The sequence below is a fragment of the Chiloscyllium plagiosum genome, unplaced genomic scaffold (assembly GCF_037043375.1).
Source record: "Chiloscyllium plagiosum isolate Xiang-an unplaced genomic scaffold, Cpla_swu_hap1 HiC_scaffold_24, whole genome shotgun sequence".
Taxonomy (NCBI): Eukaryota; Metazoa; Chordata; class Chondrichthyes; order Orectolobiformes; family Hemiscylliidae; genus Chiloscyllium; species Chiloscyllium plagiosum.
Genome location: NW_028270162.1, coordinates 30405139 through 30428879, shown reverse-complemented (window position 1 = coordinate 30428879; position 23741 = coordinate 30405139). Strand labels below are relative to the sequence as shown.

Below are 23741 nucleotides of genomic sequence, written 5' to 3'. Positions count from 1 at the left end.
CTGCTCATTTATGACCAGGCACATTCAGTGGAAGGTGAATTATTGATTTTTTTTTTTTTTATCCTTTCTCTGCTGCTTCCTTCAGTGTTTTTGGCTACTGTCATTCTTTTCTCTTTCAACCGGAATGGAAGGTGTGGCAGATGTTAAAATGAGCTTAAACAAAGAAAAAAGTCCTTCCTGGTGTGGATGAGTCAGTACTGCATCAATGGAACGATTACTCAATGAAGTATCCACGTCACTTTTGCTTATTAGTTGATGACACTAGCAATTTCATGGTATGATGCATGGAGCAAGGGTTTGGCTGTTGGAAATATCAGTGCAATCCAAACAATTTTTGAAAGTATAGTATAACTGAGATTTACATTTTGTTAGACTAAAAGTTACATTTATGTACAGCCTATCGAATATCCCAAAGACACTTTTTAAACAACTAATGATAATCGTTGCAAATGTGAGAGCCATTGTATCCACAGCAATGTCACAGTGGTAAGAATTTTTTTTTAAGGAGTCTTAATTCAGGGATAAATATTTTTGCAGGATAAATAGTGCATCAGACATAACTAGTATTCTTTTGAAATAGCAGGACAGAGTATTTATACCTATCAGAGAAGCAGAAAAATCAGCTGTTTCACTGTCTGGTCCAGAAGACAGATTTTATAAATAACAAAAAGTTATTGGACTTCAGTGCAGTGAGAATGAAATTAAACATGTTCAGAAGGTGGATGTTGTACAAAGCACAAAGTCATGAAAGTTAATTCTGATTGAACAAATAAGGAGTTTTGTTGTCTATTCCTACAAGTATCAATGTTTGAGTAGTACTGAAAAATACCATGTAACTTGAGCCTTGCTTCGATTGAAAGTTGACTTTTCTTTTGCTGAATCTGTTATTTTTAGATTCAACAGATGTCATTTATACTTGGTGGTTATTCCCATACACTCAAATTTTTGTCGTCTTTTTGCAATGCTGATGGACACTGACAATGGTATGTTTTGAGAAATGGGCTTCTGTTTGTTTTTGCTGGCACTGGTCCACTATGTAGAGCTCCAAACATTGGTCCCAAATTTCACCAGCTGCCTCTGCAAAAAAAACTGTTAAAAGTATTGGTACAGCATGTGCTGAAAACATGTCACTGATAAACTTTCTAAACCATGAATGTACTTTCTGCCCCCTACCTGCCATTTCAGGAAAAGAATGCAGAAAATGCCATTGAAGCCCTTAAAGAATATGAACCTGAAATGGGGAAAGTTTATCGACAAGACAGGAAAAGTGTACAGAGGATCAAGGCCAGAGAGATTGTCCCTGGAGATATAGTAGAAGTGGCAGGTAAGTGAAATTGAGTCTATCGCTGCAAATTTGATCTTTTGATTAGTTAAAACTTTTATATAAAATATATTCAACAAGTAAGACCATTCATGTGCCCTGAGCCACATCCATGATATTGACATGCGTTTACAAAGAGAGATCAATATCAACCCTGCTGTAGTCCGATATCCAGCAGGTCTTAATTTGCGTCTATGCCTGTACACAAATTATTGTAAGTCTAATATTGTATCTTGCTTTTGTTTGTGCTAGGATGGTTTTTATGTAACTTGTAGTGGACATAGCAGGAAATGTGCATAAATAGCTAAATGCTCATGGACAGTTAGAGTTTGAATGCTGATTTAGTAGAGACCTTTTAGAATATTAAAGAGAATGTTATGATAAGGTAGGTGCTTGCTTCTGAAACCCAACAAAAGATATGTGCTTGAAACTGGAGCTTGACCAGGGTTTTTAGTATGTAATCACCTGCTTCCTCAGTTCTCAACGAGGGGTGGTGACAATTTCAAGAATCTAAATTGGGGTCTCAATTGGAAAACATTTGGAAAGCCCCAACATAGGCTGTAGGTTAACAATGCTAAATAATCACAAGTTGAATGCACAAACACACTATTTTAGGCTGTAAAGCAGTTTTTAGCAATTACGTTACATAATTTAGCAAGTTGATGCTATTGCTGTTTTTTTTTCTATAGTGAATATGAAGTGTGACTGACAGGTGAAACTTTTTTTTAAAAAGATTGAAGTTGCTTTCTAGGATAAATGATTTCTGAAAATTGAGAATTAAGAAAGAATAATCAATGCTAAGCAAAATACTGAAAAAAAAATTGTGAATGCTGGAAACATTCAGCAGGTCTGGCAGCATCTGTGGAAAGAAATCCGTTAATGTTTTTGGTCCGGCAACCCTTCTGAAGAAGGGTCACTGGACCTGAAGCGTTAACTCTGATATCTTTCCACAGTTGTTGCCGGAGTATTTGCAGCAGTTTCTCTTTGTTAATGATCGATGCTAGTTTATTCCAGGAATGAATATGCCTGCTTGCAAGCTTAAAACTTGGAACTATAGTTTTGGATTTTATCTAGCTACTTAGATAGAACTAACCATTTGTGTGTAGCCTTTTATTTAGATAATTGGGGAGATGGGGGAGGTTGAGTTCCCAAAGAGAAGCTGGTCAGATTGTTTTGCAAATGCATACTTAATGGATGTTTTTCCTCCACTGGGATTCAATTTTCATTTGTCCTTCTTCATCTATCCTTTGCTGTGATAGAACTCTGCATGTACTTTTCTTGGTTAGAGGACATTAAGGTTATTGGTATTCATTGAATCCTTTTACTGCGTATGTGATGAGAATAATGTGCAATTAGTAATTGAAGTGAATGGAGGACAGGAAAGGGGAAAATGAGAAAGCAAGCTTGGCATTTGAAGGATGAAATCTGTTATTGTATTTTTCCCTCTTCCACTCCTTTATTACACTTGCTCACATGACATTTTGGAAGAGAAAGTTAGGCAGGAATCTAAAAAGGAAGTCCTCCAGGTTAGTAATTTTTGGATTACTCCTAGTGTCATGAACTAGTGAGGATAGGAATAGGAGGATGGAGCCGATGAATGCATGGCTGAGGAGCTTTTGCAGGGAGAAGGATTCACATATTTGGATCATTGGAATCTCTTCTGGGGTAGCAGTGACCTGTATAAGAAGGATGGATTACACTTAAGTTGGAAGGGGACTAATGTGCTGGCAGGGAGATTTGCATGGGAGGATTTTAAACTAGTAAGGTGTTGGGGGATGGGGTGCGCAGAGATAGTGAGAAAAGAGATCAGTCTGAGACTGGTACAGTCATACAGGCAGGAACAAAGCTGAGAACAAGGTAAATTAAACTGCATTTCGATGCAAAAGGCTGCACAGGGAAGGCAGATGAATTCTGGGCATGGTTAGGAGATTGGGACTGGGATGTCATAGCAATCACAGAAACATGTGGCTCAGGGATGGACCGGACTGGCAGCAGGATGTTCTAGGATACAAATGCTACAGGAAGGAGAGGGGGAAAGAGGAGGGGCAGTGGCCTTTTTGATAAGAGATAACATTACGGCTGTACTTGAACATGTCCAGGGAAGTTATTTGGGTGGAACTGAAATAAGAAAGGGATGATCTCCTTATTGGGATTGTACTGTAGAACCCCAACAGTTAGTGGGAAATTGAAAAACAAATTTGCAAGGTTATCTGTTATCTGTAAGAATAATGGGGATCTGTAAGAATAATGGGGATCTGTATGAGTAATGGAAGGGGATTTTAACTATCTAAACATAGACTGGACTGTTTCTAGTGTTAAGGATTTAGATGGAGAGGCATTTAAGTGTGCAAGAAAAGTTTCTGATTTAGTATGTGAGTATGACTGAGGTGTCAGTGGGGGAGCACTTTGGGGCCAATGACCATAATTCTACTAGTTTTAAAATAGTGATTGTAAAGGAAAGACAGGATCTAAAATTTTAAGTTCTAAATTGGAGGTATGATATTTTTTATGGTATTAGGCAAGAACTTTCAAAAGCTGATTAGGTGCAGGTCTATGCAGGTAAAGGAATGGCTGGAAAATGGGTGGCCTTCAAAAGCAAGATAGAGTCCAGAGACAGTATGTCCCTGTCAGGATGAAAGGCAAGGCAAGTAGGTATAAGGAATGTTGAATGAGTAGAGAAATTGAAGTTTTTGTCAAGAAAAGGAAGGAAGCAAATGTCAGGTGTAGACATACAGGAAAGGTCGAGTGAATCCTTGGAGTATATTTAAGAGGGAAATCAGGCGGGCAAAAAAGGATATGAGAGAGCTTTGCAAATAGGGTTAAGGAAAATCCAAAGAGATTCTATAAATACATCTTAAGGACAAAAGGGTAACTAAGAGAGAATAGGACCCCTCAAAGATCAGTAAGGCAGCCTATGTGTGGAACTGCAGGAGATGGAGATACTAACGAAGTATTTTGCATCAGTGTTTACTGTGGAGAAGGACATGGGGAAATAGGTGGTGACATCTTGAAAAATATCCATATCACAGAGGTGGTGGTGCTGGACCTGATCAGGTGTACCTGAACTCTGGGAAATGAGGGAAATGATTGTTGGGTCCCTTGCTGAGATATTTTAGATTAGATTAGATTACTTAGTGTGGAAACAGGCCCTTCGGCCCAACAAGTCCACACCAACCCGCCGAAGCGCAACCCACCCATACCCCTACATTTGCCCCTTTAACCTAACACTACTGGCAATTTAGCATGGCCAATTCACCTGACCTGCACATCTTTTGTGACTGTGGGAGGAAACCGGAGCACCCGGAGGAAACCCACGCAGACACGGGGAGAATGTGCAAACTCCACACAGTCAGTCGCCTGAGTCGGGAATTGAACCCGGGTCTCTGGCGCTGTGAGGCAGCAGTGCTAACCACTGTGCCACCGTGCCGTCTATCGATGATTTGTATCATCGATAGTCATAGGTGAGGTGCTGGAAGACTGGAGGTTGGCTAACATGGTGCCACTCTCTTTAAGAAAGGCGGTAAGGAAAAGCCGAGGAACTATAGACCAATGAACCTGACATTGGTGGTGGGCAAGTTGTTGGAGAGGATCCTGAGGGACAGATGTACATTAGGGATAGTCAGCATGGCTGTGTGTGTGGGAAATCATGTCTCAAAATTGGTTGAGTTTTTGAAGAAAAAGTGAAGAAAATTGAGGGAAGAGTGGTAGATAGATATGGGCTTTCAGTAAGGCCTTCGACAAGGTTCCTCATGGAAAACTGGTTAGCAAAGTTGGATTGCAAGGAATACAGGGAGAACTAGTCATTTGGATACAGAACTGGCTCAAAGGTAGAAGACAGAGGGTGGTGGTGGTGGACTGCTTTTCAGACTGGAGGCCTGTAATGAGCGGTGTGCTGCAAGGATCGGTGCTAGATCCACTGATTTTCGTTATGTGAACATAAGGGGTATAGTTAGTAAGTTTGCAGTTGACACCAAAATTAGCGGTGTAGTGGACAATGAAGAAGGTTACTTCAGACTACAATGGGATCTTGATCAGAGAGCCAGTGGGCTGAGAAGTGGAGTTTAATTTAGATAAATGTGAGGTTCTGCATTTTGGAAAGGCAAATCCGGGCAGGACTTGTACAGTTAAGGTCCTAGGGAGTGTTGCTGAACAAAAACCTTGGAGTTCAGGTTCATAGTTCCTTGAAAGCAGAGTCGCAGGTAGATAGGGTAGTGAAGGAGTTTGGTATGCTTTCCTTTATTGGTCAGAGCATTGACTATAGGAGTTGGGAGGTCATGTTGCGGCTGTATAGGACATTGGTTAGACTGTTTTGGTCTCCTTTCTATCGGAAGGATGTTGTGAAACTTGAAAGGGTCCAGAAAAAGTTTACAAGGATGTTGCCAGGGTTGGAGGGTTTGTGCTACAGGAAGAGGCTGAATAGACTGGGGCTGTTTTCCCTGGAGTGTCAGAGGCTGAGGGGTGACCTCATGGTAATTTGAGGGGCATGGATAGAGTAAATAGACAATGTTTTTCCCCAGGGGTGGGGGTATCCAGAACTAGAGGTCATAGGTTTAGGGTGAGGGGGGAAAGATTTAAAAGGGACGTAAGGGGAAACTTTTTCACACAGGGTGATGTGTGTATGGAATGAGTTGCCAGAGGAAGTGGTGGGGGCTGTTTCTGTGCTGTACAACTGACTCTATAACTCTCCTTGAACTCCATAGGAGGAGAGAGAATTCTTTAGAAATGATCATTGAATTATTTTGGAAAAAATACAAATTTGCTGTCTTGGTATCTTAAGTCAATGTCAGCTTAAGAAGAAACAAACTGTTGCTGGTAGTTATACTTGTATAAAGAATGTTTTTACTCTCTCCATCTTAATCCATCTAATGGATTATGAGGTTGGGAAAAAGACAACTTAATTTTAAAACCAGCTTTTATTTTGAGGCACTGTGCAAAAACTTCTGTAAATAATCAAATATATTTTCATCAGTTGTATTCCATTTTTGTATTTTTTTTGGTGTTCCTCAAATGTTGTTTTTAAAAAAAAGACAAATGAGTACTGCCTAGCGTCCTTGTTTATCTGATTTATCAATGAATTGGGATGATGTAAAACATAAATTGCAATTGTGTATCTTTGACATAATGCAACATTTGATAGTATTACAAAAATTGATACCATTGCCAGATGAGATGGTTGAATTGTTTACCGAAACTTGAATATTTTATAGCAAATCTTAAGGAGAGAGTGCAAAAGGCCTGGTTTTAGGGAGGGAATTCCATTTTAGTACTACGTCAACCAGAACTACTCTTCTGAATCTTTCAGCTTTTTCCTGACCTTGTTTCTGTATCAAGTTCCTTTTTTGCAATGAGTGAAATCAATTCTTCAAATCTGCTCTGATCATTTTGTCCAAAATCTCCAAGAGTAATCTATTTTATGCTACTGCCATCATTTTTTTAAAAATGCCTAAACTACTGAATTTCTTGGCACCCTTAATTGTAGTTGCATCCCTAATACTTGTGACTGACTGAAATTTTGTAGATCAAATGTCTTAGCTTGCTATTAAATTCCTTCTCTTCTATGAATGAAATCATTTATATTGTAACTATTCCTCAAAGCCCAGTCTCTAATTCATTAATCTATCTCCCCTCAACTTTATCTATTTTTAATCTTTATAATATGGAGGTCTCACCTCAAGATGTATCCAACTTAACTATCTTTTTAAACTTAAATATTGCACACTATCCCAATATCATTTCACTTTAACAATTAAACAATTCAGTGTTTATAGTTAATGTCTTAAAATAAAATATTTTATCTTACTATGGTCTTAATGTAGCCATATGATATGTAATGTGGCTTCCAGCTTGTTCTACTGAATCTGAGTTAAAACAACGCATATTAAACTACGTTTGCTGTCTGTTCATTTGACCTAGTCTGTCAAGATCCCCTTTGTTTTAGTGCCACCAATAACATTCATCATGACAGCAGTCCATGAGAATGCTCATCAGGTACAATTTTCATCAAATCGTTTCAAGCTCCTTGTATGGTAATGGTAGGATTGGGTGAATGTTTGTTTAAGCTCACAGCTGTTTCCTTTGTATGCATGTTCAAAAAAAAATCCTACTGTAAACAAACATTGCTCTAGCAACTGCACTGTCACCAACAAACAGTCTCAAATTGATCAATTAAAGTGATCCCTACAGACTTAGAAAAAATGTTGGTTTAAGTTTTATATCTCATCTTTGTAAGATAAGGATTTATCTAATTTTGGAATAAACCTTCTGTGTCTCTTTAGCTTGTATTTTAATGGCCTGTTCTAAACTCTTAACATGCTTGTTGCAGCAAGCAAAGAGGGGTGGATTGGCAACCCTGTTTTCAACCTCCTGGGTTTACTGCAACAATGATTTAATCTTTTCAGCATGGAGCTATACTTAACTCCTTTTTAAATGGACTGAACTAGTTAACCCAAAACAATAAGGACAAAATTACAAGTTTGTTTTTTTTGTGGGAGGAGGGGCAGATAGAAAGAGGAATTTTAATTTTCTTGAGGTTAGTAAGTAATCTGCAGCAACAAACAGCTACACCAACACAAGTACAATGTTTAAAATGGGCAGAACACCAAAAAGATGAAATAATATCCTGTTTGAAGTACTTGGGGTATCTCTGAAGGTGGCTGGCTAATAGTATCCAGCACCTGTAGCAGCCATGAGTTTTGCTGATGCCTTTTTGGTTTCTTAGATGTTTGAATGTTTCTCCAGTATGAGCTGTTAGCATTTACTTTGAGTGAGTGCAAGAGAGCCTTCCAGTTCAGCTTTTGCAAATACCTCTCTGCAATGCCAAAACATTTGCCTGGAATACAGTTCATTTGTGTATTTCTGTCTGATCCATTTGTGTTGAAGCTAGATAGGTGAATCATTCGTCTTCAGAATTAAAATGTATAATGTAAATATAATTTACCAATAGGGGATTTATATTTCTTCATGCCTGACTAGTTTCAGTCCTCTTTTGTTGATAAAATATTAACTTTCTGCTGCTTTGTTTAGTATACACTTAGCTTTTTGTAATTTTGATTTTTTTTGTGGTCACCTTTCCTTCCATTTTTAAGACTCTCCCATAAACCATTTCAGTCCATGAAATTACAAAGTACTAATGTCAGCAGATGAAAGTCAAAAATTAATGTTTCATATTCTGTCACTGTGCATTTATGTTTATGCCTTGGGCAGAGTAGAACACAAATTGTAGACTGATGCTGTTTATCTGGTGGTTTATCCTGTTGTTGGGATCATCTATTGGATTTGGTTTTTAAAAAAGCATTTAGTCCTTTTATGTTTTGAAATACTTTTTGAATCATTACTGCAGAGCTGACGTCATAGTATTGTAAAGGTTTTCTTTTTGTTACACTTTTTAAAGAATGTAAACTTTAGTTTTATTCCATTATTTGCATTCACGAGTGGAAAAGTCTGGAGAGGTCAAAACAACAAATTTTAAAAGAAAATTAAATGTTTGTCTCTTCCTGCATGTAACCTGTTTGCTCTATCTTGGGACACATTCTTTTTTGTTCTCCTGACTCTACCCTTCATATCATATGACATTCACAACCTGCTGTTGTAAGCACAATATTTATGTAGCTGCTAAGTAGTTCAGTTTCTGATCATCAATCAGCATGTGGATAGTGTTTATTTGATGAAAGTAATACTATTAAATGTGTAGCACAGAGAAAGGCCATTCAGACAATTGAATACTAGATCCTCTGAAGAGCAGAGCAAACCAAACCAGTTTTGTCCTATTATTCCCTTTCTGTTTCCTCTTACCCCTGATATTTAATCTAAGCATTGATTTAATTCTCTTTTCAAAGTTTGTCTCATTAGGACAGGGGAAGACAGATTTAACCAATGAGTTTCAAACCCAAGCTACTTTTTACATTATAAAAGGGATGTTAATTTAGTTTTGTCTATTAAAGCCTTGCAAAATGTAGACAAAGAGTTGTTTTCTGCGATGTGATGCTTGTACATTTTTTTTTGTTCTTTCTTTACTGGAGTTTTTTAGGTTGTTTTGTAGTTGCACATGTTTGGTATTCACCATCAGAAAGATCCAAAAGATTTTGACAGGTTTGTGATCTTGAATAATTATAATTAACACACTCTCAAGTTTTTGATATTGAAGCTTAATCCTATTTCAGTAGAAGAGCTCGATTTGGACATTTTATAAAATAGTGGTTCACCTCCCAGATTCCAATAAATACGATTGGAACTTTCACCTGCATGTCTGACAGAATTTTGTTCCAAGGATGCATTTGCTGAATAATGTGTGACACTGGGAATTTGGCAAGATGGTATTATTATTTGTTATGGGATCCTGTGGCCATTTCCACATTTCTCAGAATCAGCCATCCTAATCTCTTGAGGTGTGATGTTGACTGATTTATTAAATAGCTTGCTTGTGTGGGCATCTGGGTGACTGCAAAAATGAAGACAAGAATATCAACTTGTGAGCTCCAGTTCTAATGCTTTTGTACTAAAGTCATTCAAGAATGTGATCCTCTGGAGCATTGGCCATCTCCTGGCATTAATTAAGCTCCTAACCCTTGTAGATCATCCTTCAGGGCGCCATGCTAATTCCAGAGGAGGGACTTAAGGCTTACTGCAACTTTTCAAATCAGAAAACTGATTATTTAATCAACTTGGCATCTTAGGCCAAAAGGTTGGGACATCAGTGTCTGTTTGCAGTGAACTCACCTACATTCACCTTTCACTGTACAGAGGAACCTCGATTATCTGAATGACATGGGAGGGCACTATTTCATTTGGATAATTGATGATTCAGATAATCGATTTGACCTTAAACAAAGGAAGCCATACTGATCTAATGTTGTGCTCCACCAGAGAGTTCGTTTAAATCTATAATTTTGATAAGTCTGCTATTTAAACAAACTAAATCTTTGCATTCTGCAAATTGCAGTTTACACTGAGAAGGGCTAAGCCCTTACCATCACACAAAATATATGAAAACCCAGCATTAAGCCAGGTCCCAAACAGCTGCTATGATCACAAGAGCATTTGTCAGTCTCAGGGAACTTAATGTAGCGATAGAAAGATAGGAGCACCACCTCACGCATGTGCTTGCTTTCTTGGCCATTTTTTTCATGAACGGCCCGGTAAAGTGACTGGATAAACCATTTATTATTGCAAAGGGCTGTGTAATTAACTTTACCTAAAAATATCTAGTCAATGATGCTTGAGGTGCTTCTATTTCTTTGTTTTGGTCAGCGTTTTCACATGTTCTTCAGTACAGGTAATACAAATGCTCTCACCTCTCTGATGTAACATTATTGCAGGACCTTGATCATCATCAGATAATCTGAAATTTGGATAATTAATATTTGGATAATTGAGGTTCCTATGTATTTGACTCCGTTTCTCACCTGCAAATGCTTTCATGTGTTGCTGCCACACCTGTCCATCCTCTGTCTTGTGCTGATTTAATGACTTCCATTTCTCTGGAGTTTGCTCCCTGCTCTTAAATTGCCATGCTCACTTTACTGTCCAAATAAAACCCTGTCTCTTCTTTGTAACAACCATCACTTCTTCAACCACTTCTTTTCTGCAATTGAGGATAATGGGCGATCTGTCTAAGCTTGAAGGGTGGGGGCGGGGGGAGGTGTCAATAGAAGGCCCTCTAGCTCTGCAGTCTGGGTAGGAGAGATTGAGAATGTCCATGAGAGTGCCCATTTCCAACTTGTTAAACTTTTATGTTGGTGGCAAAGAAGGATGACTGAGAAGACCAAGATAACTGATAGCTGCAGCTCTGGCCAGGCTGGTAGGGAGATCTCCAAAACTTTCCTGGAATGATGGCCCCCATGTTCTAACACTGATTGGGAAGCTGCCTGGAAACAAAGTCCATCATGCCTTGGGGACCTGCAGCCTGACTAGAAAATCCCTGATGAAGGTCTTTTGCCTGAAACGTCGATTTTCCTGCTCCTTGGATGCTGCCTGACCTGCTGTGCTTTTCCAGCACCACTCTGATCTAAACTCTGATTTCCAGCATCTGGAGTCCTCACTTTTGCCTAGAAAATTCCAGTTAGCTTCTATCTTGCAGTAGGTTTTAAATCTGCCTGTAATTTGCCTTTATTGACTATCTGTCACTGGTAGGCAGATTGCTCCTCTTGATTGAATTTGCATCGGGCTGGTGTTGCCAGGAAATCAACATGCTGGCTATCTCAATAAAATTTTACACTTGCCTACACCTGCTCTGTCTGTACAGGAAGTTGCAGAAAAGCCACCAACCAGTCCAACTTGATAGTGGAAATCTGAGAAATTGCTTCTTACTTATTCAAATGGCAAACATTTCACAATCTCAGCTAATTTACTTTGAAAATCTTAAACATTTGTTACATTGGTTACCCATTATCAGCCTCAACACTGGGCATTGTTTTTCATGTTTGTTAGTATTTTAAAAAGTACTCCACGCTAGGCATGAATAACCTGTTACTTTTCCACAGTTGTATGCATAATCTTACTGAGATGAATTGGTGATTGAGTAGAACACAGATCTCATTTTTAAAAATTGCACACAAGAATGGAGATGTTTTTAACCACTCTGTGTAGAGATATTAGCCTGCAGTGTTGAGTTTGTTGTCTAACCCTAGTGGTGAACATGAACATGTACAGCACTTTGTAGCTTCATTGTTCAAGCAGGTGTTAGCGTGGTGTGACATCCCTTGTCTTAGTGACTGTAGACAGCTTGTCCATGTAGGGAAATGGCATAGTACCTAGCAGCTGGGTACATCTCTGGGTCTGGGATTCCAGGCAGCCATCCAATGACATTTGTAGGTCCTGGTGAATATCTTTGTCACCAGAGACATTGCCGGAAGCATTTGGCTAGTTAGGTTCCTCTGTATGTCACTGCAAGTAATTGAGAACTGTGTGCTATCTTAGTAATTGACTGACAGAAAAGCGTACAAAAATAGCAGCAATTTATTGTTGCGTCAGTGTAGAAATGTATTTGTGAAATTAGAATCAAATTGAGAAAAATCGGTCAAGTAATTGCCAGGGGATTGTATTCTAAATGTGAGGGATGAGTGTGTTGAAAGTATTCTTAAATTGTAGAGGGAATAAAAACCTGTACAAAAGTAAATCTGAATAATGAAAGCTTTTGTATACTCAGTTAAGTTAGATTATGTTTTGCCTTGATGAAAGAACCAGATTTGGAATCTCATTGTTGGGATTTATAGAATACCTGACCTGTACTTCCAAATAGATCAGCAGGGATTTATTTGCAGCACAGTGGGAGCTTAACAAAATGTCAGGGTACTAAAATACAAAAAAGGTCCTGCAGCAGTGATGTAGGAGACTGTATTTTCTTTTACAGTTTTCAAAGCTGAAGATGTGGCGCCAGATCAATGCATTAATCAAGTTGAAGCTTTCAATTTGGAAGCATTACTTTTTGGAAGATTTTGAAAGGGCTTAGACTACGTTCCAGTGGACTTAAGAATATTTCTTCAAACATCAGACAATCTCTTTCTTGGAATGGGTTGGCTGCAATTTACAACTGCAAAAATTGGAATACAATAATTTTAAATTAACTACTATTTCTGATTGAGGGATAGGAGATTATATTTACCCATTATCCTGTGTTTTGCTCAAAATAGCACAATGATCAATTTATTCAATTGCAGCCCCTTCCCTTCCCAACCTGGCACTTGAAGGATAATTTTTAGTTGAAAAAACTTGAGGGTTTAATTAATGTAAAGGAATTTAATTCCAGTCTTGATCACAAATTGTGACACTGCACTACCACACAATGTGTCACAGACTACTGACAGCTGTCACAGAATAGTAGTTTGCAAGTTCATGTTTTCGGTTCCATCTATTTAAAGGATGCTAAGTTCAGGAAGGGAAAATTGTGTTGGGAGCCTCATAGTTGCTCAGTCAAAGCTGAACAAATCAGTGAAAGTAGTTCTATCCAACAATTGCTACCTTTTTTGTTTCTTAAACTTTGTAACCAGCAATGCCCTGGTTGTTGGTGTAATATCTGTGGACCTCTGCTTGATGTTCCAACCCTTGGAGCTGGGTGAGGGGGGGTGAAAGATCCACACATCTCAGACTTGAGGTTTTCCAAGTTTGTTTTTCAAAAATGATTTTAAGTTATAAATTTTAATGACATAACCTTCAGCTATCAGCCATTTCAGCTTTCAGATCTTCTCTTGACTTCTGTTGTTTTTATTTTTTAAATACCTAATTGATCAAATTTTCTCTTTCTGCCCAAGATGTGAAACAACTGTTTATTTTTGCTCAATATGTTTGACTTGCTGTTTTCTTGCTGCTGAACTGTACTTCACTTCCAAGTACTCCCTTATTCCCTACCCTGTTCTCCTTGGAGACATTTACTGCTCTGCAATCACTCCTTTAGCAGCAGATTTATGCTGGGAACAAAAGTAAAGAACTATGAATTTATCTCCTAGGTACTTAATCAAAAGTAAGATTGACAGAAGTCTGCTAGAGGATTGTCTGCCCTGTTGAAATTTTGTGTGTTACTTGCATGTGTGTAGATTGTGTGCTGCTTGGTTAGCATTCAGTCGGATCGCAAATGGTATTTGCACGCCAGCTCTGTGTCGAGATAAAAGGAAGGTTTGTATCTTAAGGATTGTTTTTCTTATTGTTGAGTTCTAACTTTACTGTGTTTTAGAGGAATTTGGGCTTTTGTGCACATTTATGATCTGTTTATAAAGTTTGAATGCACTTCAGATATTTTTGCAATTAGTGAATTTGCAAAATAATGAGTGGTAACGGTGGCACAGTGGTTAGCACTGCTGCCTCAGTGCCAGAGACCCAGGTTCAATTCCCACCTCAGGCGACTGACTGTGTGGAGATTGCACATTCTCCCCGTGTCTGCATGGGTTTCCTCTGGGTGCTCCGGTTTCCTCCCACAGTCCAAAAATGTGCAGGTTAGGTGAATTGGCCATGCTAAATTGCCCGCAGTGTTAGGTGAAGGGGAAAATGTAGGGGAATGGATCTGCGTGGTTTGCGCTTCGGAGGGTCGGTGTGGACTTGTTGGGCCGAAGGGCCTGTTTCCACACTAACTAATCTAATCTTAAAAAAAAAACAACATAATTTTGCATTTGACACCTATAGAAGTTTTTGCACCATTTTTAAGGTGATTATTCAGCAGAATCCTTAAGTTGCTAACAGCAATTTTTTTTCAAACGGAATTTCTCATTAAAATGAATGTGTAGCAAGGTAAAATCCTGGCTAACTGGTCTTATTGGGAGAAAGTGAGGACTCCTGATGCTGGAGATCAGAGCTGAAAAATGTGTTGCTGGAAAAGCGCAGCAGGTCAGGCAGCATTCGAGGAGCAGGAGAATCTACGTTTCGGGCATAAGCCCTTCAGGAATGAGGGGAGGGTGTGCCAAGCAGGTTAAGATAAAAGGTAGGAAGGAGGGACTTGGGGGAGGGGCATTGGGCATGCGATAGGTGGAAGGAGGTTAAGGTGGGGGTGATGGGGCGGAGAGGTCAGGAAGAAGATTGCAGGTCAAGAAGGCGGTGCTGAGTCTGAGGGTTGGGACTGAGATAAGGTGGGGGGAGGGGAAATGAGGAAGCTGGAGAAATCTGCATTCATCCTTTGTGGTTGGAGGGTTCCTAGGCAGAAGATGAGGCGCTCTTCCTCCAGGCGTTGTGTTGCCATGGTCTGGCGATGGAGGCAGCCAAGGACCTGCATGTTCTTGGCAGAGGGGGTGTTAAAGTGTTCAGCCACGGGGTGGTTGGGTTGGTTGGTGCAGGTGTCCCAGAGGTGTTCTCTGAAACGTTCCGCAAGTAGGCGGCCTGTCTCCCCAATGTATAGGAGGTCACATTGGGTGCAGCAGATGCAGTAATTAATGTGTGTGGAGGTGCAGGTGACTTTGTGACAGATATGGAAGGATCCCTTGGGGCCTTGGAGGGAAGTGAGGGGGGAGGTGTGGACGCAAATTTTACATTTCTTGTGGTTGCAGGGGAAGGTGCCGGGAGCGGAGGTTGGGTTGGTGGGAGGTGTGGATCTGACTAGGGAGTCGTGGAGGGAGTGGTCTTTCCTGAACGCTGATAGGGGAGGGGGGGGAAATATATCCTTGGTGGTGGGGTCTGCTTGGAGGTGGCAGCCTCCTACTCCACCAAGGACATGCAGGTCCTTGGCTGCCTCCATCGCCAGACCATGGCAACACAACGCCTGGAGGAAGAGCGCCTCATCTTCTGCCTAGGAACCCTCCAACCACAAGGGATGAATGCAGATTTCTCCAGCTTCCTCATTTCCCCCCCCCCCCCACACCACCACCTTATCTCAGTCCCAACCCTCGGACTCAGCACCGCCTTCTTGACCTGCAATCTTCTTCCCGACCTCTCCGCCCCATCAGCCTCCCCTTAACCTCCTTCCACCTATCGCATTCCCAACGCCCCTCCCCCAAGTTCCTCCTCCTCCCCCCCCTTTTATCTTAGCCTGCTTGGCACACCCTCCTCATTCCTGAAGAAGGGCTTATGCCCGAAACATAGATTCGCCTGCTCCTTGGATGCTGTCTAATTGTTCACTAGTTTCTTGCTGGAAAAAAAATGCTTTTAACATTAGCTTTAAACTGATGATGCACTGCTTCCTTTATCTAAATGTCTGTCTTTTCATAAACTTTATTTTGCACAAACAAGGGAGTGATTTTTTTTTTTCATTTTGGTCAATGATTTTTCAACATTTTGTGTTCAACTGATTGAACAAATTGATGCAAATCTCCATTAACAGTTTTATTGAATCAACATGGAAACAGGCCCTTTAATCCAACTCATCGATGCCAACCAGATATCCTAAACTGACTTAGAGTCATAGAGATGTACAGCATGGAAACAGACCCTTTGGTCCAACCTGTCCATGCCGACTAGATATCCCAACCCAATCTAGTCCCACCTGCCAGCACTGGGCCCATATCCCTCCAAACCCTTCCTATTCACATACCCATCCAAATGCCTCTTAAATGTTGCAATTGTACCAGCCTCCACCACTTCCTCTGACAACTCATTCCATTCATGTACCATCCTCTGCGTAACTTAGTCACATTTAGCCCATATCCCCCTCAATCCTTCCTATTTATGTACCCATCCAGATTTCTTTTAAATATTGTAATTGTATCAACCTCCTCTATTTCCTCTGGCAGTTCAAACCATACCTGCATCACCTTCTGGGTGAAAAAGTTACCCTTCTGGTCCTTAAATCTTTCCCCTCTCTCCTTTAACTTATGCCCTCCAGTTTTGGATTCCCCTACCTTGGAGAAAAGACCTTGGCTATTTACCATATCTGTGCCCCTCATTATTTTATAAATCTGTATAAGGGCACCATTCCAGTGCTCCAGGGAAAATAGCCCCAATATATTCAGCCTCTCCCTGTAGCTCAAACCCTCCAATCCCAGCAACATTCTTGTAAATCTTTTCTGAACCCTTTCAAGTTTCACAACCTTCCTACAACAGAATTGAATGAAATATTTGAAAGGTGGTCTCACATGTTCTGTATAGGTACAACATGACGTCCCAACTCCTACGCTCAATGCACTAACCAATGAAGGCAAGCATGCCAAATGCTGCCTTTACCATTCTGTCTACCTACAGTGCCACTTACAAGGAATTATGCACTTGCACCCCTTGATCTTTGTTCAGCAACACTTTCAGGGCCTTGCCATTAAGTGTGCAAGTCCTGTCCTGATTTACCTTCTCAAAGTGCAACACCTTGCATTGATCTAAATTAAACTCCATTTGCTAGTCGTCATCCTTTCGGCCCATCTGATCAAGGTCCCATTACTTGTTACGTTGTCATCAAAATGCTTTGCTCTTGACTGACGCATCTGTAAATACTTTAGGTTTTGCATGTTTGTTATCTGCATTTGTTTTGAAGGCAACATTAGTGACTGTCATAGATCCTGTGCATCAGATGATGATTTGTGAAATAAAGCACAGCAGTAAGACCAAGTGTTTGGGTAGTGCACAATTTTATCTACACCTTGCATAAGGAACATATGCTGAAACTGATGTCTCTGTGATATAACCCTTTTTTCTCATTAGGGGAAAGACTGTGATCAAGAAGTTTAAATTCTGAACGCAATCTTTTTGCATGAGTTATGAAAGTAAATTAACAACATTCCGGAGCACTTCACTCCCTGCAATCAAGTCTATTGAAGCTTGCATTGGGTGAATATGTCACATTTGAAGTATGTGCATCACGTCAGGTTTCTTTTATATAAAAGAAGTTGAGTTTTGAACCAACACAAGTTAGAACTGATTCTGATTTTTCAGTTATACCTTTTTCTTGGCTTTGAGGTTTTGCAGTGATCTGAGTCTCAAAGTCTGGGCTTGCATTGGGATGCGTAGAAAACATAAAGTGAATTGATTTGTTCCCTCACTGTTTTTTTCATCAATTGGGGTTTTACTGTGGCAAGTCATTCTATGGCTGTTTTCATCAGTGTTTGAGCCTCAAGCCCCACAAGGTATTTTAGGATTCAAGCTCTGCTGTCACTAATTCTGAGATAACAGCAAGCCCTGGCTGGTGCTGCTATACCTATTTTAAAGTATTTAAAATCTTGCAGTTACCAAGTCATGCCATTTTGCTCTGCCATTCAATGGAATTATGGCTGATATAATTCTCAAATCCATTTTTCTATCTCCCCCCTCATCTCTTGATTACCTCTGTGATTAAAGAAATTTGCCTGTCAAAGCCTTGAGTACACTCAACTCAGCCTCAAGAGACCTCTGCAGAGAAGAATTTCATAGATTCACTGCCCTCTGAAGAAGTTCCTACTCCTTTCTCTCAAATGTGGGAAATGATCTCAACGGTACCCTAAGAAACTTTGTATTTTTCAGTAAAGTCGCTCTCATTCTTCTAAAGACAAGTGAGCTCAGGCCCAATCTACCTGACTTCTTAAGACTGTCCCTTGAGGCCCAGGATCACCTAGTGAGCCTTCCCTGGATTGCCTCCTATCTCATAAATTCCATGAAGTAGAGGACCACATCTGTTCACCGTACTCCAGTGTGGTCTGACCAGTGTATTTTTTACAATTTTAACAAACCTCCCTGTTTTTATACTCCATTCCCTTCGAAATAAAGACTATGTTCCGTTCGCCTTTCCTATTACTCACTGAAATTATATAGAGAAGGGGAGGACTGCAGATGGTGGAGATCAGGATCGAGAGTGTGGTGCTGGAAAAGCATAGCAGGTCAGGCAGCATCTGAGGAGCAGGAGAATTGACTTTTCGGGGTATAAGTCCCTCATCAGAAATGAGGCCTTATTCCTGATGAAGGGCTTATGCCCAAAATGTTGATTCTCCTGCTCCTCTGTTGCTGCCTGACCTGCCGTGCTTTATCCAGCACCACACTCTTCACACTGAAATTGTATGCCAGCTTTTTGTAATTCGTGCATGAGAACCTCCCCCCCCCCCCCCCCCCGATCACTGTTGCAGTTTTGTGCAGTCTTTTCCCCATTTAAATTACATTTACCTTTTTTCCTTCTTGCCACAGTTCATTCCCATGTAATTTTCCACATTTATAATCCATCTGAGAAGTTTTCATCAATTCACGTTTTTTAGATTAGATTCCCCACAGTGTGGAAACAGGACCTTCAGCCCAACAAGTTCACACCTACTCTCTGCAGAGCAACCCAGCCAGACCAGTTTCCCCTCTGACTAATGCACCTAACACTATGGGCAATTTAGGACAGCCAGTTCTCCTAACCAGCACATCTTTGGATTGTGGGAGGAAACTGGAGCACCTAGAGGAAACCCGCACAGACACTGGGGATGATGTGCAAATTCCACATGGACAGTTACCCGAGGCTGGAGTTGAACCTGGGTCCTTGGTGCTGTGAGGCAGCAGTGCTAACCACTGAGTCACCGTGCTGCCACTTAACCTGCCTTTTTCCCTCTGTAGATTCTGTCATCCTCAATTGCCTTCCCACCAATTTTCTATTATCTACAAACTTGGTGATAGTATATCCACTTGTTATCCAAGTCAGTAATATATATTGTAAATAATTGTGATCCCAGGACTGAGACCAATGGGTTTCCACTAGTTACAGATGTCCATCCTGAAACTGCACCCCCTCACATTTAAACTGTCTTTTTGTTAGTCAATCCTTTATCCATGTTACTTGCAACACCATGGGCTCATATCTTCAGTAACCTAATATGTGATACCGTATCATCATCTTCTCTTGGAATTCCAGCTTTATTACATCCAGTGCTTTCCATTTATCCTGTCTGTTACCTCCTCAAAGAACTTTCTCATTGTCAAATACAATTTGCCCTTCAAGCTGTGCTGACTCTGCTTGATTATATTATCTATTTCTAAATGCTCTGCTAGTGATGCTTTACAGTTGATGCCAGCATTTTCCCAATGGCACGTTTACTTGTTTTTGTCTCCTTCCATTTTTGAATAGGGGTGTTATATTGGCATTCCAATCCTCAGTTGCTTAGAATCTAAGGATTCTTGGAAGATTGCTATATGTACATCCAGTATTTCTGTAGCCACATTCTTTGATCCAGGATGTAACTTGTCTAGTCCAGGGAAGTCTTTGGCCTTTACCCCTGTCATTTACACTAATTCTTCTCCTCTAGAGATAGGTTGTTGTATTTATTTCTTCCCCTCTTACAACTCCCACACTCCACTTTCGACTCTTTTTTTTTTGTATCTTTGGAAGATTAGTGTCATCTCCCCAACCCCAACCCCACCCCCATGAGGACTGATACACGATATTTATTTAACTCCACTATTTGCTGGTTTAGCACAAAGTTTTGGCTGATGTTTTGGAGCAGCACTGACTATTTAAACCAAGGACCCACTTCCACCCTCAGTTGGATGGAAAACTATTCCACTGTGTTGTTCGAACAAGAGTTTTTCGTACATCCTGAACAATATTTTTCAACAACACCAACCACCAACACGTTATTTTAAAATAAAGAATTATTTGAAATTTTCCTTTCTCATTGCTAGTTGTGGAACTTAATGTGCAAGGTGGCTACTGCACCTTTGAGTGTTGCTGCATTGACTGAAAAGCACTTGATATTGTCTCTGAAGCACTCTGGGATAGGCTGAGATTTGTCCAACAGTTTGAATGTTTTAAAATTAGTTTTCTAAATTCTTAACTCTCATGCATTTAATTAATATAAATGTTTACTAATTATTTTGGGGAGGAGAATCGCTGTTTGATTCTTGTAACCATGTAAGAATGTTCTACTGTGTGTTTTTGCATTCACCATTTTTGTAGTCTTTCCATACCAGAGTGGCTTTTCTTTTTATTTAAAATGCGATAAAGACCAGGCTCACTGGGAAGGAGTGCTCCTGAGCAAAGACACCTTGGAGTGCAGGTTTATAGTTCTTTGAAAGTGGAGTTGCAGGTAGATAGGATAGTGAAGGTGGTGTTTGCTCTGCTTGCCTTTATTGGTCCATGCATTGAGTATAAAAGTTTGAGAGGTCATGTTGCGCCTATACAAGACATTAGTTTGGATGCCTTTTGGAGTATCACATGCAATTTTGGTCTCCCTCCTGTAGAAGTGCTGTTATAACTTGAAAGTGTTCAGAAAAGATTACAAGGATGTTGCCAGAGTTGGAGGGTTTGAACTAAAGGGAGAAGCTGAATAGGCTGGAGCTATTTTCCCTGGAGCATTATAGGCTGAGGGGTGACCTTTATAGAGGTTTATAAAATCATGAGGGGCATGAATAGGGTAAATAGGCAAACCTTGGGTGGGTCAACTTTTTCATGCAGAGGGGGGTACGTGTATGGAATGAGCTGCCAGAGGGAGTGATGGAGGTTAGTACATTTGCAACATTTAAAAGGCATCTGGATGGGTATATGAATAGGCAGGGTTTAGAGGGGTATGGACCAAATATTGGCAAATGGGACTAGATTTAGATAGGATATCTAGTCGGCATGTGTGTTGACCGAATGGCCTGTTTCTGTGCGGTATATCTGACTCTATAACTCATGAGATTGCACAAACTCATTGAATTTGTTTGAAGAAGTGATAGAGGATTGATTGAGGGCAGAGCAGTAGATGTGATCTATATGGACTTCAGTAAGGCATTTGACAAGGTTCCTCATGGGAGACTGGTTAGCAAGGTTAGATCTTATGGACTACAAGGAAACTAGCCATTTAGATACAGAACTGGCCCAAAGGTAGAACACACAGGGTGGTGGTGGAGGGTTGCTTTTCACACTGGAGGCCTATGACCAGTGGTGTGCTACAAGGATTGGTACTGGATCCACTGCTTTTTGTCATTCATATAAATGATGTGGATGTGAGGGTGAGGATAGTTAATTTGCAAATGACACCAAAATTGGAGGTGTAGTGGACAGCGAAGAAGGTTACCTCAGATTACAACGGGATCTTGATCAGACGGGCCAATGGGCTGAGGAGTGGCAGATGGAGTTTAGTTTAGGTAAATACAAAGTACTGCATTTTGGGAGGGCAAATCTTAGCAGGACTTATAAACTTTATGGTAAGATCCTAAGGGGTGTCGTTGAACAAAGACCTTGGAGTGTAGGTTCATAGCTCCTTGAAAGTAGAGTTGCAGGCACTTAGAATAATGAAGAAGGCGTTTGGTATGCTTTCCTTTATTGGTCAGAGCACGGAGTACAAGAATTGGGAGGTCACTTTGCAGCTGTACAGGACATTTGGTTAGGCCACCTTTGGAATATTGCGTGCAATTCTAGTCTCCTGTCAGAAAGATGTTTTTTAGGTTAGATTCCCTACAGTGTAGAAACAGGCCCTTCAGCCCAACCAGTCCACACTGACCCTCCGAAGAGTAACCCACCCTGACCCATTTCCCTCTGACTATTTGATCTAACACGAAGTAAAACTTAAGTGTCCAGGAAAAATTTACAAGGATGTTGCCATGGTTAGAGGGTTTGAGCTACAGGGAGAGGCTAAGTAGGCTGGGGCTGTTTTCTCTGGAGCTTCTGAGGCCGAGGGGTGACCTTGTAGAGGTTTATAAAATCCTGAGGAGCATGGATAGGATAAGTAGACAAAGTCTTTTCCCTGGAGTCAGGGAGTCTAGAACTAGAGGGCATAGGTTTAGGGTGAGAGGGGAAAGATCTAAGAGGGACCTAAGGGCCGTCTTTTTCATGCAGATGGTCTTCCCTATATGGAATGAGCTGCCAGAGGAAGTGGTGGAGCTGGTACGGTTACAATATTTAAAACTCACCTGGATAGTTATATGAATAGGAAGGGTTTAGAGGGATATGGGCCAAGTGCTGGCAAATGGGACTAGACTAGGATATCTGATCAGCATGGATGAGTTAGACCGAAGGGTCTGTTTCTGTGCTGTACATCTGCCTCTATAACTGAGTTGTGCTGCATTTGAACAAATTTCTAGAGCTGCTGACCTGTTTTGCCATCCTGTTTCTTTGTGTTTGCACTTGCAGAGTATTTTAATAAACTTGTTGAAAGGCTTTCAAAGGGTGGAAAAGAATACTTTGGCAGTATTGAGTACCTGATGGTTGTGTAGTCAAATGTAATGGCTCTTCTGTACACAAAGACAAGTGACTATTTTTCCCCTTGTTCCCCTTGTTATTAGCTATGCAAGACTTCAATGACTAAGTAATGCTGGCCTGGAAGTTGCCAATCCTCTCCTTTTTGAATAGTACGATGGATTCTTTAACATGCAGCATATCTAGTCCCGCATTAGAAGCATTGCCTGCTGATACGCAGGACAATCTGGCTTTCCTCTGAAGTATGCTCAGTCTTGATAAGTTCCAAAACTAGCATTCAATAAAGGACTTGTAGAGTAAAACTCAGTTATGTTGACTTGCTTATATGGAATGTTATAAGCAGAGTCTTTCTCTGAAAATGAGGCACTAATGTGGGAGTAAGAATTGGTGTGAAAGTGCACATCAGATCATATTGTTCTGGTCCAGACAAGACCAGCTGCTTGTTCTAATTTTGTTATGGTGAATAACTATTTCCACTTATGGAAGTCTTATTACAAGCATGTTTGAAGCCTTTTATGAAAAGCAATTCCATCTCATTGAACTACTGCTGTCTCAATCACTCGGGCACGTGTTGGTCTTTTTTTCCAGATACAGTCTCATTGGTACAGTTCTTGGATATCCAGACTGTCTTTTGCCAATAGTTACGATCATTTTTGATTTGTGCTTACCAAATTCCCATAAACGTACAGTCCTTTTGAGAGCAATGGGATCAATTGGAATATTTATTGAATGGTCTGATTTCCAGTTTGACACCAGATGATGGTAGTGATCAGTTTTCTGAATCCAAAACTGAGCGAGATATTTATATGCAAAACTTAAAATCTGACTTTTTGCTACAACTGGAACAATAAAATAAATCTCTTTTTCCACGCACCCACTCTCAGGAATCAATTGTAATAATTTAAGTTAAAATTCACTGTAGTTTGTTTTATTTCTGTAATTCAGCTGTTTATCATGGAATTT

The 23741-nt window shown here is 40.3% G+C and overlaps 1 protein-coding gene across 2 annotated transcripts in view; it reads left to right on the top strand.

Annotated features, from left to right (window-relative positions):
* LOC122562666 (sarcoplasmic/endoplasmic reticulum calcium ATPase 2) overlaps positions 1 to 23741 on the top strand; it is a 94565-nt gene that overhangs the window by 21719 nt on the left and 49105 nt on the right. For both annotated transcript variants that reach the window (XM_088000033.1, XM_043715703.2), the window contains exon 5: positions 1186 to 1324. In XM_088000033.1, coding sequence (XP_087856159.1) covers positions 1186 to 1324 — 139 coding nt within the window. The remainder of the gene's footprint in view (positions 1 to 1185; positions 1325 to 23741) is intronic.